This window comes from Alexandromys fortis, unplaced genomic scaffold (assembly GCF_014885135.2).
Source record: "Alexandromys fortis isolate MF-2015 unplaced genomic scaffold, M_Fortis_MF-2015_v1.1 scaffold_7, whole genome shotgun sequence".
NCBI lineage: Eukaryota > Metazoa > Chordata > Mammalia > Rodentia > Cricetidae > Alexandromys > Alexandromys fortis.
Genome location: NW_026067920.1, coordinates 1,964,045 through 1,981,985, shown reverse-complemented (window position 1 = coordinate 1,981,985; position 17,941 = coordinate 1,964,045). Strand labels below are relative to the sequence as shown.

Below are 17,941 nucleotides of genomic sequence, written 5' to 3'. Positions count from 1 at the left end.
CGCCCCCTCGCGGGCAGCCGAACCTCCGCTCTGCGCCTGCGTGCCGCCGCCTCCCTCCGCCTTATGGGCTCGCTCAGCCGCAAGGCCCCGCCCCAAGCCTGACAGCCGGCGAGGCGCAGAACGGAAGCCGGTGGTGTGCGCCACACCTCTCGAGAGCCAGCGACCAATCAGCGCCAAGTTTCACCTGTTCGTGGCCCTTCATTGGTTTAATATTACTGGGAGGCGGCGAGAAAGGGAAGGCGGGCGACCAATCGCGGGGCTCACCGCGCGCGCCCTGGTTGCCCCGGGAAACCTAACAGCAGGCAGCAGCGGTCCTCAGACCCGAGACAGTGGGTCCAGCATGGACAGCCACGACGGGGACACCGCGGGCGATGGTGGAGCCGAGCAAGACCTGACCAGTCAGCCATCCGAGATCAAGGTCAGCTCCGAACCTCAGACCACGGCTGACCCTCCGGAGCCGGGACCGGAGCCAGGGCTGGAGTCGGGGCCGGAGCCGGAGCCGGAGCCGGAGCCGGAGCCGGAGCCGGGACCGGAGCCGGGACCGGAGCCGGGACCGGAGCCGGAGACCCGGCCGGTTGCGGACGGCCCCAAAGCAGAGGCTTCGGAGGGGAGCGATGATGCGCGTGTCGAGGTCCTGGAAAGTCTGGAGGCCGCTGAGGCTACAGGCGAGGCAGCAGAGGCCGCGAGCGAGGCCGTGTCCCAAGAGCCAGAGAGTCTGCCAGAGCCCCATCCCGAGACTGAGCGGGAATCCAAGGAGCTGGACGAGGACGAAGACGAAGACGAAGAAGACGACGAAGATGAGGAGAGCGAGGACGAGGAACCCAGCCGGCCAGAGAAGCAGAAGGACAAGGTAAAGAGGGTGAAGAGCAAGGAGTCGCGGTTCCGGCCCTCACTGCCGCTGACCACGATCGTCGAAGAAGCGGCTGCTCCAGCCCCACGGGCAGAGAAAGAGAAATCGAAGGAGTCTGAGCAGAAGCGAGGTAGCGAGGATTTCGAGACGATAGGTCGAGAACGACGCAAGAAAAGCAAAGAAGAGCATCTTTTCCCTGAAGAGGAGGAAGAAGAGGAAGAGGAAGATAAGGATAGGGACTACGACGACTTCGAGTGGTCTGCGGATGTTCAGAAGCTGCAAGAGCAGCAGCTGCGTGGGGAGCTAGTGAACCAGTATCACGCCCTGCTGGTGGAGCGGAACCGATACCAGCGCTACAATGTGTACCTACAGCAGAAGATCTCTGATACGCTACGCAAGAAGGGCCTGGAAGCAGCTGAACCTGCGGACAAGAGTGCGGAACCAGATTCTCCGGAGAAAGAGCAAGCATACTTGCGCTATCTGGCCATGCTGGAGGAACTGAAGAAACAAGAGGCGGACGACCTAGAGTGGTACCGCGAGGAGGTGCGTGAGCTGAAGCACCAGTGCCAGGAGAAGCAGGCCAGGGTGGAGAAAGAGTGGCGGCGCTTCCAGACCCTCAAGAAGCAGGTGGTGATGCAGGTCATGGGCAGCTGCCGCATGCGCGGTGGGCGCCAGGCGGCTCTGAGAGAGGTGGAACAGATTCAGGCGCTGGAGGATAAAAAGGAGAAGGAGATGAACGCCTTACGCCTCGAGAACGTGCAGCTGAGGCAGAGCCTGGTACACTTTGAAACCAGGATGAAAGCCCAGGAGGACTTGGCTGAGGGACTGCTCCTCATCGACTTTGAACAGCTCAAAATTGAGAACCAGACCTTCAACGAGAAAGTCGAGGAACGAAACGAAGAACTTCAAAAACTGCGCACTAAAGTGACCAGCAACGTGCAGATAATAACCCACGTGAAGGAAAAGCTGTCTTTCATAGACACGGAGAACTCCTGCAAAAAGGCACAACTTTTGGAAATCGAGGCCCAGGTGGCCCTAGGAAGAGACCTGTTGACAAAGACAAAGCAAGCCCGAGACAGCCTGCGAAGTGACAACGTCAAACTGAATCAGAAATGTGGGCTTCTGGGTAAGGAATCACTCCTCCGAGACTTAGAAGAAAAAGTGGATAAGACAAAATTTCTCAACAGGCGTCTGGAATCCCTGAAGCGTCATCATGCGGGGCTCACCTTGTCCTGCAAAGGGGTGAAGCAAAAGATCAGGGAAGCCAAAGCATTCCTCCCCTCTTGACAGGACAGTTGGCAAAACCTCCAAAACTCTAGAAACTTTGTCCCCGACTCTCTTCTGCCTTCCCATAGTCATTCTAAGTGACTTGGGATGCAACTTTATTTTTGTCATTGCCAGCTTCCAAATTCCTGCTGAACACATTGGGTTAAGTAAAATATATCTACAGAGAGAAAGTGGGGTGATTAAACCGACTAATGAAGAAAAGCCTTTCTGGCCAAGCAGTCCCATCGTCTAGAGGGGTGTTAAAACTGTTCCTTGTCCCCATGTAAGAATGGTTTAAGGGTTCAACCAGTGGCCAAGGTACAGAAAACCCCTGTGCACTGGTCTGATCACTATCATCTTGAATTAGCTCACAAATTCCCTTCATCTCTCCGGGTGGGTGTGTGGGCATGTGGAGACAGCTCTTGCTCCTCACCTTGATTTTTCTGAGACAGGGTCTCTTACTCAACCAGAAGCTTGCATTTTCAGTTAGACTGCCTGGCTAGCACGATGATCCTGGGATTTGCCCGTCTCTGTTCCCCAGCACTGGGGTTACAGGCATGCAAGGCCAAGTCTGGCTTTTTTATGTGGGTATTGGGGAATTTGAATTCAGATCCTTGTGCTTTCAAACAAGTACTCTTACCTTCTGAGCCATAACCTATCATCAACAACCTGGCTGTTGTCATTACACAACCCTCTTGCTTTAAATGACACAATTTGTTTGCTAAAGTATATTGGCTTTTTTTTTGTTTTTGTTTGTTTTTTTGTTGTTGTTTTTCGAGACAGGGTTTCTCTTGTGGTTTTGAAGCCTGTCTGGAACTAGCTCTTGTAGACCAGGCTGTCTCAAACTCACAGAGATCCGCCTGCCTCTGCCTCCCAAGTGCTGGGATTAAAGGCGTGCACCACCACCGCCCGGCCAGTATATTGGCTTTGAAGTCAATAAAATGTAAAATCCTTTTTATGACTTCCATGGCTTGAACACACTTGACATGAAACCATTCAAATGCATTACTGACGATAGTTCAAGAACTGATTTCTTACACACACACAGTTGTTATAGTTTTGGTTTTTCCTCTATTCTGTCCATCAAGGTCATAATGAAGCAGTTAGTTACTGCAACTGCAATGTTTTCTTTGTGGCTCCAACAGCAGAGGGAGCCTGGATTCTACAGTTGCAGAGGCCCCAAGTGAACCGAGCAGTGGCACTAGAAGTGACAGTTTGTCATTGTAATGATGTCCTTTGGGGTTTTGATTAATTCAGCTGATTTCTACCCATCAGCTAACCAACTGAATGCTCCCTCATGAACCTTGAACAAGGTCAGCAGTGGGTCATGCAAGGCACTAAAGTTAGCATGCCTCTAAATTGCAAATATGTTCTAACAAACAATTATCTAGTAAGTCACCAGTGGGTCCTCAATCACAACACTCATGCTGGGATTACAACTAATTACAAGACACCCTTCGTTTTTGATTACCTCCCCATGTGGTTCTAATTAGATTCAGCATGAGTGCTTGATCATGAAAATTTCATCAAGTAGTTCAGGGCCTGAAAAATTTTTAAGTTGATATGCATGAGAAATGTCCCCTTCAATATCAAAGGAGGGTCTTTAACTCAGCCACCTACTCAGGGACAGCCTAAGGTATTGGTGACTTGATACAATTTTGGTGACTTGCTACAGTTAAGATTCTTTAATTATATAAGTAGAAAGAGGTTTGTGTAAGTTCATCCACAGATAATAATTTAGGGTTTAGCACTGGTATGAGTTACCTGTGCATAAAGTATGTATTAAATCCATGTATTTAACCTCAGAAGGTTCCAGGGTGCAAGTGATACATGCCATAAAAGGAAAGCATCTTGGAGCACGAGAGCTGTGTAGTGACTGGTCCAGCTACCTTTCAAATTATCCTTAGTTTTACTTTAATAATCAATGGCAAAATATGTGCATATTTTAATAAAATTGCACTATTTAGTTTTGCTTTTGTTTTCAAGACAGGGTTTCCCTGAGTAGCACTGGCTGTTTTAGAACTATCCCTATAGACCAAGCTGACCTCAGACTCAGAGATCTGTGCCTGCCTCTGCCTCCCATGTGCCAGGATTAAAGGCATGCACCACCACTGCCCCAGCTTAATAAAATTGTACTCCCTAATTTAAAAAAAATCAGACAGAGTATCACATTAAAGGCCAACTGGCTCAAATTTGTGACTCTCCCAAATGCTAGTATTAAAGGTGTATGCTGCCACAGCCAGCTTCAACTCTAACATTTCATCCAAAAACTGTCAAGGAGAAATACAAGTATACCTAAAAGATGGGGGAATGCCCAAACTGTGATCCTGCTGACCCAAATAGATACCTGTCTAAGCCTCATCGTACTGATTCATGAAATGGAGAAGAAGCATTCAAAAAAAAAAAGGGTGCTTTCTGTTGGATGGTAACATTAGGATGAATTTTCCCTTTGTGCTTTTCCATATCCTCAGCTTACATATGTTAATATTTATAATATATAAATAACATGCAAATATTCAAGGGAACACTTTCACATTCCTAACTTCATAAGCAGAAGATAGCAAAAGTCCCGAAGATGTAGTTCAGGGATAGAGTGTTAATCTAGCACAAGCAAGGCCTTGAGTTGGTTCCCCAGTACTGAACTGGAAAATGTATAGCCACATACCAGTTTAAGCAGGGCTTGGTGCATGCTTATCACAGCTACAAAGTGAGACCACACTCTTCTTCTTCTCCCTCCCCATCCTCTCTCTTGCACAAGATACTAAAAGTTTATAGGCTAAAAGCACAAATCTAGCTTCCTAGAGAATGTTCATGGGTTAAGGGACAGTTCAATTTTTATTAATATTTCATAGGCCCATGGAAAGGAGCTAGGTCACTCAGCCTTAGTTACAAAGGGAGGAAAAGGGTTGGGTTTAGAGAATTTCAGTGACTTCTCCAAGATCAGAGTTTCTAAATGGTAATGGCTGACCGCTGACTGTGAGATTCAACTCCAGGGTTCTGCTCTTGTCCTCCAGCCAAACTATGTATAGTCTGGGTTTATTTCTGGCTAGGAGTATCTCCTGGAACTCTAAAACAGGCACAAGAAGCTACTTGGAGAAAAGGTGGTTCTCTCACTCCACACAAAACTCCCTGCAAGGTATAGAGATCCTGGAGGAAGGGGTAAAGAGGGACTTTGTTGGCTGACTTAAGACCAGAGAGCAGCATGTCATTCCAGAATGAGCCAGCAGTGGGGGGTTGCTGGCAGTGCTGACAGAGGAGATATAGACACTATGCCATGGCCATGTTATTCAGCAGGCTTGAATAACATCAAATATTTAATAGCATATTTAGCCCCACACAAAGCATATCTACTTATTTCCATTCACGTTCAAGCACTTCCAGATCTTGATGAGGTCCTATAGGTCCTATTTAAGAACTGGTTTTAGGTTCCAAGGCTGCCCTCTGCTGGGCAGGCCCTTGCCCTTGTTCGCCTGAAAGCTCTGTTCAAGGTTCAGGAATAGCACTTTCCTCCTGCTGCTGGACACTATTGTAGCAGTTCCTCCACTCTTTCTTTAGGCAGGCTCATGATGGGCAGGCTTTCTGAACTGCTGGCCCCACATTGACGACATTCAGCAATGCACACTGGGAGTATTGGAAGGAATGAGAAATGTAGACCACAACCAGCCTTGTGTTTGGGCTCCAAAAGGTACAAAGCAAGTGTGATATCTCCAGAAAGCATGCAATCTCTCGGGTGGTATGGAGACCAGCTCCACCAATCTGCTGTAGGCGCCTGAGCAAGCATTTTGTGTCATATTCTTGGAATGGGAACAACAAGTCTCTTATGTGGGGATGCTGTGAAGATTAGTATTAATAATCCATGTAGAAAGAACACTTGGTCCAGAGCCTGGTGTGGCTGGAACAGTCAGCTAGCACTCAGCAACCCCAGACCAGAGTCTTAGCACCTCACCTCATGGCATGCAAAGAACAGTGGCTCAGAGAATAAAGCCATTGATTTAGAAGGAAAGGTGGAACCTGTCTGTCCCTGCTGGAGGCTGTAACTCAATGGGCAATCAATCTTACAGTGGTCTTGGGAGGTTTGGAGGTGATAGCATTGGGGGACTGAAAGGAGAGTGACATATACAAGCATTTGTCCTGCCTGGTTCCAAGTAGCTTGGGGACTCTACTGCATTACACAGCCATTTCCTAAGAGGCTCACAGGAAGGAGCTCACCCCCTGAGCCCTCAGGTTTACAAGTTCTGAGAAAGCTCCAGAGTGTGAAGAGCCTTGGCTCAGCAGCTAGCACAGCGTATATAAATGTGGTTGTCTGCTGTCATGGAAATGCAGACTTATGGTAGGGAGGCCAAGGAAGCAGGCTTCAGAGAGTGCAGCACAGCTGGGATCCCCAGTGACTTGGAGAGGACATGCTGAACTCTGGAATCCCCTGAGGAGGAGAGTAACTGCCCTGCTTTGTGTCTCACAAGCCTCCAGTTAAAATACTTTCTGCTACACTTTAAAGCAAGAATGCCAGCTTTAAACCAAAGTAACACAGTGAACGTAAGTAACAATTTTACATGACTTTATTTAATAAAACCACGTATTTACAATTCAAAAAGTCCTAGTTTGATACATTTTACTAAATAAAATTAAAGGTTAACTGTACAAGCAATTAAAACATGATATGTAGCAAGTGTTATCAGGAGTTTCCTATTGGCAAACATGGAAAATATAGTCACAAACTGAGTAGTTAGAAGTACCTTTGAAGTGAGCATTGCTCCCAAGGTGACAGGAAGCCTCCCTTGCAAGCTCCCTCTAGAGTGAGAGCTGCCCAGCACCCTCAAGTTTAGGACTGAAAGTCAACTGCAAGCGAGGTGGGAGGTGCAGACTTCTGTAGGATCTGTTTCCAGTTTGCCATAACAGGAGCAGGAGAGATGCCCTCAGAGAAGAGGAACTTGGAACGGTATAGCCTCTAAGGAGAGGGCACATCAGGCTCATACAAACAGGCTATGAAAACCCTGTTTGGACTAGAGATGCAGTCAGTGCTTGGCTGGCATGGAGTCCTGTTTGAGAACTTCATCCATGCCCACAGATTTATGTCAAACAAGAAAAGTTAAGAGCTGGATTGTGAACACACAGAGAATTCCACAATGGCATTCACAACAAGGTGCCCAAGTCCCCTTGTCACAACACTTTCTGTATGACTTAGGAATGTCTTTATGTACAGTAAGAAAATATATACATCTTGAGAGAACAGATGCCCATATCATGGAATAAAACTAAGTACATCTGAAAGGAACGACAGCAGACAGGTCTGGGTACTCCGCTCCTCATAGGCCAGCTGGGCCTGGGCTACATTCAGTATCTGATGTCAAGAATGGCTGGATCTGGAGGACACTGGATGGCTGATGAAGACATCCTCCTCCAAGAGGTCAGACATCAGCCTTTCACACTAAGGCAGAGAGCTATATGGAGGGTGTTCGGTAGCCTCCCTGGAGAAGCCAAGAGACTACAAATGAGACTCCAGGAGAAGAGTGGTGGCATGGGTGAATGGCGTGAATATGACAACCTGCTGATGCACTGGGCTATCACCAACAAGCACAGCACATGAAGGGAACCCATGCAAATACACCGTCATAAGGCCGACCCAAGTCTCCCTGCCACATGCTGTAGTCAGTCAAGGGCTCCCCAATGGTTGTCAGACACTAGAATGATGGAGAGGATGATTTCTGGGGGTAGCAGGTATGGTTTCAGAGGGCTATGGACTATAGACCACATAGGCATTTGCTGGAAAATAGGTTCTCAATCCCGGCCTACCTGTACCCTCAGGGACAAGGATGCCAGTGGATTATCAGGAGGTAATCAGTTTCCACAGATACTGGATGTCTTTTGTATTATTCTATGCAAAAACTATTCATTTCTGTGAATTTGGATAATCAAATTACTTATACAAAGTTCTCAAGTCAAGGAAAAGCTACACCACCAACACCCTCACCAATGAGCTGAGAGAAATCAGCTGGAAAGGGAAAGGCTGATGACGCTGAGAATCCGGAAGACTGCCCTTCTCTTCAGTTCCCACAGCAGTGTGTGAAGCCTATCTTCTAAAGCCAGATGGGTACAGGAGAGAATCACTGGCACTTAGGAGGGGTCCAGCTACTCAGGTGACAAAGGCAAAAAGGGACATTCAGCTAAAGCAAGGAAACTGTCTCCCACACGGCGATGTCTTCAAAGGCTGCCATGACCAGCCTCCCAGAAACATGCAGGTTAAGAGAAGCAAATTTTGCAGTCTCTTCCTATTCCTTTCTTTACAGGGCCCATCTCTATTGCTTCTCAGCACGTGGCTCCCCTGCTCCAAACACTATGGCTCCCAAGATGCAATGAATGTTAGTTACTTGGGAGAGCGGGATCATAATGTGAACTCTCAGTCTTTCTGCTGTCATGTGTCAAGGCAACAGGGTCAAATGACAACACAAAGGTCAGGTGACTTTTCAGGAGTCTATGAACATTCACCAGCAACTATCCTAGAAGGTCAATCTTCCTTATGCTGTCCTTGGCAGGGAGATTTAAAACACACCCTTCGGGCTAGAGACATGGCTCAGCGGTTTAAGAGCACTGACCGATCTTCCAGAGGACCCAGGTTCAATTTCCAGCACCCACATGGCAGCTCACAACTGTCTGTAAGTAACTCCAGTTCCAGGGGACTGGAAAAACCATGATAAAATACCAATGCTCATAAGATAAAAATGAAGTTAAAAACAAAACAACAAAAAAACCCCACCATCTCTGGAAAGATTATTTCAGTAACTAAATAAATAATTCTTTTCTTAACCAACATACGAGCCAATAACATCTTTGTGGTCTCCTAATAATATTTCTCATGCCTCTTGGCTAAGAAAGATTGTAATATACCTTCCAGTAGTTGGCATAATAGCATCACAATTTAATTAACTGCGCTGGAATAAAGGAGCAAGGAGACAGCCTGCCCTTTCTTGAACCCATGTGGAAAATGCAGTGCTAGCCATGACCAATTCCAGTGCAGAGGTCCACTGAGCCGCTTAAGGCTAAGCCTGGATGTAATTCTTTAAGAGCTGCTTTGTTTTAAGGCCAACTCCAGCATGAGAAATCCAACATGGAAAGAGCCCTGTTCTTCACAGGCTTCAGTCTGAAAGCACAGAGGTGCCATGTGGAGCTCTGCTTCTTTGCCAAGTGCAAGGAACCCCTAAGCCTCAGTGTCTGAGGGATGGGCTTCCTTTTTCCATTTCCCGGCTGTCTTTCTGCAGCGCAGACAGCACCTAGAATCACAGAGAAGACAGCTATGGTTAGACCCACAGGCCAAGTGACCCGAGAATTTCATAGGAACAGTAGAAAAACAGCAGCCATCTAACACTCCCATTCCACCCCCTACAAGCCTGTTCTCTGGGCTGCTGGCTAGCCCCTGAACAAAGCAAAGCGGCCCAGGTTTCCCCCAAGGCACTAACAAGTCTCCTCCCCCATGATGCTCACATAGTTGGTCCCTCTCACGAGCGAGATGGCCAGACAGAGGTGTGACACAGTCTTGAAGTGACTGCTCCCTCCTCTGCTCTCCCAGCTTTTGGTTGACACCTATAAGGAGCACCCCACTGCACTGCTGCCTAACAGCAGTGACAACTAAAGGCTACATTCCTGAACCCACTGCATGCTGTGCTCTGCTTCACCGTCAACCTACCTTTCCATCTGGATTCAAAAGCCACTATAAGCAATAGGATGGAAGATCCCAAAAACCTTCACACAGGCCCCACCTTTCAGAGGGACTCCCCTGACTCTCCTTGGTTTCAGGCTCTGTTGCCAACATCTTGAAAGTCTCAGGAACGTTAGAGCCAAGATCCCATGCTTCTATTCACTGTTCTTTATTAATCAAAGAAAGGCTCTCCTCTGCCCCTGGATTCCTGACAATAATAGCAACGTCAGTTCTGCTCCTGTGTGAACTGAGTACATCTTCTTAATTGCTTTGCTGAACTATAATTCATAGGCATTTCACCCCCATAAAGCATGCAAGTCAATGGCTTTCCAGATCTTCAAAGGTATCTGCAAGCCTCACCAAAAGTCAGCTTTAAAGCATTTTCAAACTTCAAGCAATGTCTTGGGCTGCTGAAACAGGCTCACTGGGTAGAAGTACTTGTCACCAAGCCTGAAGACTGCATTCAATGCTGGGATTCCCATAGCGGAAGGAGAGTTGTCTGCTGACCTACACACTTGTTGCGGTACATGCACTGCCCCTCTCTCATGTAGTCACACACACAGAAAACAATAAATGTTCTTTTAAAAAAAGGTTAGGGAGGAAGGGAGCTTTCTGGCACAGTCTTTCAGAGATGGCCTAGAAGTACTGACACTACAGAATAGGGGCAGTCTTCCTATACACATTTCTCGAGCTGCCAGAAACCCAGACATGAGCCAGGCCATGAGCAGGCTCACTCAGCAGCACGCTGCTTCAGCCTCACAGCTGTGTTGTATACCCACTAACCTGTGCCCATTTCTTGTTCCGGCTCTGCATCTGGACTGTGGCGATGGATGCGAACACCTCATCTGCTGGCAGGTCCTCAGGCAGCCTGGTCAGAAACTGGGCACTGTGAATGAAGTCCATCCTCGTCAGGATATCCTCGAATAGCTTCAGGATGCCCAGAGCGGTACGGAAGAGAAACTCCTCCCCGTCTCGACAGAACACGTCCCAGATGCGGCAGGCCAGGTCCAAGGGCAGGGACTTACTGTACAAGGTGAAGATCCTGGAGAGAGGTTTGGGATGGCTTAGGCATGCACAACACCCCGAGTCCCTGCCTTTTATACACTGTGGATGACACTGGCTGCATTCACTCTGAAGGCCAAAGTACATTTCACAAAACAGCACTGTTAGCATCAATGTGTTATCAAACACCACAAAACTTTTGAATCACAGATAATGGAAAACTCCTACTTGGAGCAGATGTCTATCAGTCACCATTGAGTGCTTCCTGAGACAGATGCCTGTTTAGTAAGACAGGCTATACATCTCAATAGAGCTTGGAGTCAGGTAGGGAATAAGAACAAAGAGGAGAGAGTACTATTCGTCATTCTCCTTGTAGGGGGGTCAGCAATGCAGCAAGGCGTGAATTTTTCTGAAGTCACTATTTGATTTTTGAGACAGAATCTAGTTACACAGCAGACTATGCTGACTTTGAATTCATGATTCTTTTGTTACAACCTCTGAGTGATGGAATATAGGTGTATATGCCTGGTTTTCTCAATAAATCTGACCGTAGATTACTAAAAACTGACCTTATACTTTAATAATGCAAACTATCAGATGAAAGGTATTCTCTTAAAAATATAATTGAAAAGACAGGTGATGGTGGCGCATGCCTTTAATCCCAGCACTTAGGAGGCAGAGGCAAGCAGATCTCTGTGAATTTGAGGCCAACCGGGTCTACAGAGCTAGTTCCAGGACAAGCTCCAAAGATACACAGAGAAACCCTGCCCCTCCCCCCCCATATAACTAGATCTATATCTATAGATATAGATATCGATATTGATATGTTGATATAATTAAGAGCTAAGGAGATAACTCAGTGGTAAAGTGAGGACCTGAGTTTGACACACAGCACCCAGGTGCAACGACATGCACTTGTAATCTCAGGGCTTGAGATTCAGAGAGAGGCAGATCCTTGGGGCACACTGGGCAGCCTGCCCAGCCTACTTGATAACTCTAAACAATGAGAAACCCTGCCCTTAAAAACAAGTTGAATGGCTTCTGAGGAATGATCCCTGGATGCCCACACACGCATATACACTCATACACAAATGATAGTAACATTCCAAACTATTTAACACCTCTGCCCTAGGGTCAAGCACTTCTAACCTGGATTGAGTCCATGTCATCAGGTGCGTCCAGAGCATGTGTCTGTTTAGTATTATAAAGTGAGAAGTCTGGGTATGGTGGTACACATGTGTAACCCTAGCCCTTGGGAAGGTAAGGAATGTAGAAACCTAACCCACACCTTCCCACATGCAAACACCAGTCCACACATGGGAACCATGTCTCCCATCTCCTTCAAGACTGATAGGGCCAACAAGGACAACAAAAAAGATTCCTCCACATTTTTTTTTTTGATCCCAAATCCACGAACTAAACTTTATTCTTTTCTTTCTCTCAGGTAGCATAAAACTACTGAATTCAGATTTGCATGTGGAACTCCATCAACTCCTTTAGGCAGGTATGAGACAGTACTGGAATAGCAAGGCTAGGTCTCCCTAAAAATGGCTATGTAACAAACCTTTCTGATTCTAAATAGCTCCTTTTTTTCCTCCCAAGATTTATTTTTAATATTTTAAATTATGTATATATGTGTGAGTACATGCACATGAATATAGGTACCGATGGAAGCCAAAGGCATCAAGGTCTCCCTGGAGCTGGAGTTACAAGTGGTTGTGAACTACCTGATGTGGGTGCTGGGAACCAAACATGGGTCCTCTGAAAGACTTGTAGTGTGTGCTGTTAACCACCGAGCAATATCTCCAGCCCACTGGCCAAAAGAAAAGAGAAGACCAGGATAGTCTCAAACTTGCCATCCTCCTGTGTCAAGTCTCAGAGTCCTAGGTCACAAATACTTTTTTGAAGCCTGCTGTATTGCTACTTGCTACTCATTGGTGATAACAATACACAGTGCTGAACAGACAACTCAGGAGCAGAAGGCACAGACAAACACAGATGGGATTTAAGGATAGAAAGGAACTGTCAGGACGTGTGCACAGAGGGCTGAATACATGCGAACGCTCTTCTACATCGCATGTTCGGGGAAGAACACACTGCTGAAGAGGGGCAGTTCCATCCATCCTAAAGAGCAAGCAGGCGGCCAAGAGAGGAGCTCCAGGATGCTCTCCACACCTGTGGCAGAGTTCATGACCAATCCATGTCTGAGGGCAGCATGATGATGAATCATGCCAGATGATGAGGCAAATCAGGTATTGGAGAAAAAGCGGTCTGGGAAGAACAAGGGCACAGAATGAGCAAGGCCTGCTAGACAGTTTAATAGGCTCTGGACTTTATCCTCAGTGGAGTGTGAGAGTCCGAGGGAGCAGGGGAGCTGGCCCAAATCAGGTATGAGCTGGACAGTTGAGGGGAAGCAAAGAAAAATCCTAAGACATCAGGTCACCGGCTGAGCCACCCAAAGGATAAAACTGCCATTTTATATTCTGAGGCATGATCTGTGCTGAAAGTCAGCCATTCAGGTGATATATGCATTTGACTGTCAGTTCAAAGGGAAATTCTGTGCCAGCAACAGAGCTGTGCAAATAGTCTGTGTAGAAAGGACCAAGTCAAGAAACGACAACCAGCATCAGAACGTGAAGGCTATCAAATTGCTCCCGGCCTGCATTGCACATAGAAGAGTATACCTGACCTCACTGTTAACAACTATTCTTTGTTCTATAATGGAGTACAAATGGTTACGGCTTAGAATAGTATATTACCTTTAAATTTATGTGCCTTCTAAAGAAAATCTTTGTTTCATAGCAGATACCTCCTCATTCAAGTCTCAGCCCTGGTGACCTCCTTGGGAGGCTGTTTCTGACCCTCAGGATAGATGAGTCTTCCTGCTGATTTGTTGTTTTGTATGGGGGAATTTTGTTTAGTCTTAAATATGGACACCTATTTCCTCACAACTCAGTGTCTTCATGAGATCAAGGTATAAGTAGGGGTGCCCAGCTTTTTCTGAGGCCTTTTCCCTGGCATGGAGAAGGCCCACTCTTCCCTGTGTCTTCACATGGCCACAACCAAGTGTTTCCTGTCAATGTTCACATTATACCTTCTGCATCCCCTTCCTATCCGTCACAGTTCACAGAGCACCCACGGTTCTCTCGGAGACAGTACAGTTCTGGTAAAGAGGGGCTCTGTTGTTATTAATACTGAGTTATTTCTCTGTGCCTTTCATACCTTCGCATCTTTAGGGCCCTGCAGACTCCAGCAGGCATCTCAGTAACATGCTTCCAAAAGTCCCTCTCTGCTCAGGTCAGGGGCCACCTATAGCCATCAAAGCATGAGTTTTCTCAAAGAATATGCGGCTGTGACTAAACTCCTCCTATCCTCTGCTCTTGGCTATAAGTGCTCTAGGACTCAGGTCTTCCCTCAGTTCTCAGCAGTCCCTTCACATTCCCTTCTTTCCCCTTTGTTACCAGGAGACTGCAAATGCTTAACTAGATTTCAAACCACAGTTAGGCTCAAAAGTCATAGAAAAAGAGCTGGGAAGCACCTCCATGGGCTGGTGAGCCACTTCGCTCAGCCACTGGGCAGCAGTTGATGCCAGGTTGGCTCTGGCTCTGAGGAACTAGAGAGAATAGGAAAGTTGATGTACGCACGTAGCCCTCCCCTTATCTTAAAGCCCAATTTCATATCTTCTCTCTGACTTAAGGCTCCCTGCTCCCAGCCAGTGACTATGTACAGGAGTTGGGTATGCAATTGAAGTCCCTTGCCTTCCCAGGCCCTTATGGTATTCCTACCACAGTGGGAAGACAGAATTTGAGAAGAGATATTTCTTTGCTCAGGCCCCTGCAAATACTGAACAAAATATTAAGCAAGGCACTTTCAGGGCTGAGTCCAACTATTATAAAGGAATGCATTCCTGTGCTGCTGCACCAATGCCATGGGCTTTCAAGAGTAAGACCAGAGCTGTGAGCATCCATTATTCTATAATACATGTGGGCAGAAGGGATAATCTTTCCGGCTGAGCCTTCAGTATTCCCATAAATATTTTTAATCTAGCCATGCCCAATCCAATCACTTTTCTGAGTTTGCACTGGATTAGTATGAAAAGAACTGAAGCTGTAGGACACACCCCCAAGGAGCCAGTCCTCTTTACAGAGAGACCCAGGGCTACATGTGAGCAGCCCCAGACTGCAAACCACAACCCAGAGGCACTCTTGCTCTTCTATGGAGCATACCTCCTTACTACAACCCAAGAGGGGGCATTCTTACCTCCACTTTGCAGATGAAGATACTAAAAACAAAGCGCATGGTAGAAACCTTACTGCAGCTTAGGGAGGGGGAAATGTCACCTAACAGTCTTGCCCACAGAACCTATGGCTAAAGACTTGGACCTACAGGCCACGAAACAAACTTCTGGCTGTGTTCAACTTGCTCAAACAGACTGGTTCCTAGAAATGAATCTTTCATCCAACACTGGTTCAGAAGCACTCTCAGCTGCTATCCTATCCACGTTCCCCATGTTTCTAAGAAAGTCAGGAACACATAGAACAGGGATGTGAGTTAAGAACCCATGGGCCTGTGGCAGCCAACTTTCTTTGTAGACTTGCATGCAGACAAAGCCAAGGTGGCCACCCAGATTCAGTTCAAATTCAGACACTGAGTACAGAACACTCCTGGTCCCAAGAGTATTCAGTAAAGCACTTTCTACTGCCTGCAGCCCTACCCTGAGTCAGCAGCATACTCTCTGGTCTAGCACCTGGGAGGTAACGGTAAGCCCTGCACTCAAACAAGCTGTAAGCCAGTGCTGCTGCAGTTTCCTTCTACCATACTCAAAGCCCCAGTTAGCCAGCACTTCCAAGGGGGCTGGAGGGTTCTCTCTCCTCTCCCTCTCCCTCTCCCTCTCTCTCTCTCTGCCTGACTACAATGTGGTACCTACCCTCAAGGTATCCTGGGCAGATCCAGAGCCCAGGAGGTGAGACCTATGAATGAACTTAGTACAGAATGCAATGGAAGCCTAATCACTGGCAGTCACTTCCTTGAACCTACCCCACAAGGGGAAACCCCACAGAGTGATAGCTCTTCATCTCAAGGCATATATGGAGCATCTGCTAGGTCTTTGGACTAGCTCAAGATTATTGTTACAAAACTCACATCTCCAAACAACTCTGCCATTGGAAACAAGGGAAAAATCTCCTGGGAAGTTAAGCTACCTCTCATCAGCTCTCCTATAGTATTTAGACACTTGATAGTTAGAACACTCAAAATTCCATAGGCAATGAAGACAGCTGATAGGCCATTTCTCTGATCTTCAAGTCCATAGCAGAGACAGCTAAAGAAGGGTCCTGGCCAGCTACCTTCATTACGCTCTGATCTGCAGGGCTAGAAGGGGAGGAGGCTGTTCAGCAGAACAAGTGGACAAGTGGCTTTAGGTCACTGGCACCTAAAGGGACTTGGAAACAGAAATGTCCTTGTCCTGCCCAGGACTTGAACCAAGGATAGGGCCAGGCCTTGAGGATATGGAAGTGAACCACGAGGCTCTGAGAGGAACTAGAAAAAGAGATACCTTGAGAGTATGGGTGGGGCTGGAGGAGGGTGGAGAGCAGAGCGACTAGGTGTCTGCTCACCCTATGCAGCCATCTCTGAGCACCCATGGAGCCACACTTGATCCCTGGGGCTGGATGCTTCTCACATACTCTGTGCACTGTGTAGGGCACATGAACATGATTCAGGTCAGACCCAGTAATTCTGAGCGTAGATGTGACTTGAGGAGGTGGCAGGACACAAATGGAGCAAGGCTCTGGAGTCACACTAAATAGTACACACACTGCAAGGTGACACTGGGTGAGAAAACTCCAAGGACAAAGCAATGAGTATTTTCGCATGCAGCCTCTAGTGACCGGGACCTCCCCTGACCATCAGGACCCAGCACTCTTGGGAGCCAGGCTCATGCAGACCATTAATAACCGAGTTAAGGATAATCAGAGAAGGCACTGCCTGAACGCAGTTCAACTTTAGCACAGCACTTCTAGAGCCAGCCTGTGAGCCTAGCCCTGTAATGTGGCCACACCTTTTATGATGTCCCTTGCAATACCACCAGCACAGATGCTATGCTCTGGCTTACTCTGAGGCCCCTACATGCTGTTTCCCACACCCCCATCACCCTAGGTTGGGGTCCATCACCTCCTCTCTCCCCTTCTATCTCAGTCTCTCCTACAGGGCAGTGCAGTGAGCAAAGCTCTCAACCCACATGCTGCTTCCCCCTTCCACACTAACTCAAGCTCCCACATTACATCAGTGGACTTCTAGTAAAAGGCCTGCCACAGCCTTGCTGCCCAGAAACGCCTCATTTACTGGGTTGGCAATAGCGTTTTAAACACAGAGAGGTGCAAGACACTGTCTATTGAGGGAGTCTAGAAGGTCGGTCAAGTCACAGACTGTGACGAAGAGCCTAGAGAATAAACAATAGGCACTCAAGGCTGAGGGGAGCTGGGAAGCAGGACAAGGAAACTCAGCTGAGCCCTCCAAGAAACTGGCAGTGACAACAGGAAAATGGGCCAGGGATGAGAAGTGCTCTGGAAAGCAGGAAAGCCGAGTCTTACCAATCGATCAGGTAGATGTCTGCAGTTAAGTTGTTTTTCTTGAAATGCGCAAACAATTTCGGCAAGTTTTCTTCAAAGAATACCTCAAATGCAGCAAAGTAAGTCAACATCTAGGGAGACAATGTTAAATACACTAGTAAACTAATGATCAACATTGAGTTTCCAATCCACAAGAGTCAAGAGCTTTGCATGCTTAGAATCTAATAATTGTTACCCAGGTAACATGTAGATAACATAATACTATCTCTAAGCTTCTCATAGCAGTTGTGTTCACATCCTATCATTTCTTCAAGTTACAGGGAAGACACTGAAACCCAGAGCAATTGCTTACCTTGCCACACAGGGGCAAGGTACCGGTACATGGTAGAGCTGGGACTTTACCACGGTCTGTAATGCTATGAAGGTTGCAGCCACATTGTGAGAGACACCAGAAAAAGCAAGCTGCCTGCTGCCCATGTCTACCACATTTACAGAGGGAGAGAAAAGACTAGAGTCTGAGGGAAGGGCAACACATCTCCAGCTTAAACATGTAGGCCTTTGACC

The 17,941-nt window shown here is 47.2% G+C and overlaps 2 protein-coding genes across 4 annotated transcripts in view; one reads left to right on the top strand and one right to left on the bottom strand.

Annotated features, from left to right (window-relative positions):
- The first annotated feature begins 317 nt into the window (after positions 1–317).
- Positions 318–4,079, top strand: Cfap184 (cilia and flagella associated protein 184). The gene has a single exon (XM_050141134.1). The coding sequence runs from the start codon at positions 341–343 to the stop codon at positions 2,135–2,137; it is 1,797 nt and encodes a 598-aa protein (XP_049997091.1). The 5' UTR covers positions 318–340; the 3' UTR covers positions 2,138–4,079.
- Positions 4,080–6,654: 2,575 nt separating this feature from the next.
- Positions 6,655–17,941, bottom strand: part of Tbc1d14 (TBC1 domain family member 14) — an 88,113-nt gene continuing 76,826 nt past the window's right edge. For all 3 annotated transcript variants that reach the window (XM_050141016.1, XM_050141018.1, XM_050141017.1), the window contains 3 exons: positions 17,399–17,508; positions 10,590–10,848; positions 6,655–9,381 (listed from right to left, as the gene is read on the bottom strand). In XM_050141016.1, coding sequence (XP_049996973.1) covers positions 9,316–9,381; positions 10,590–10,848; positions 17,399–17,508 — 435 coding nt within the window. In that variant the 3' untranslated portion in view covers positions 6,655–9,315. The remainder of the gene's footprint in view (positions 9,382–10,589; positions 10,849–17,398; positions 17,509–17,941) is intronic.

Bases quoted from the DNA above. Each gene is read 5' to 3' on its own strand.
- Cfap184 (XM_050141134.1), top strand. From the start codon at position 341: ATGGACAGCCACGACGGGGACACCGCGGGCGATGGTGGAGCCGAGCAA.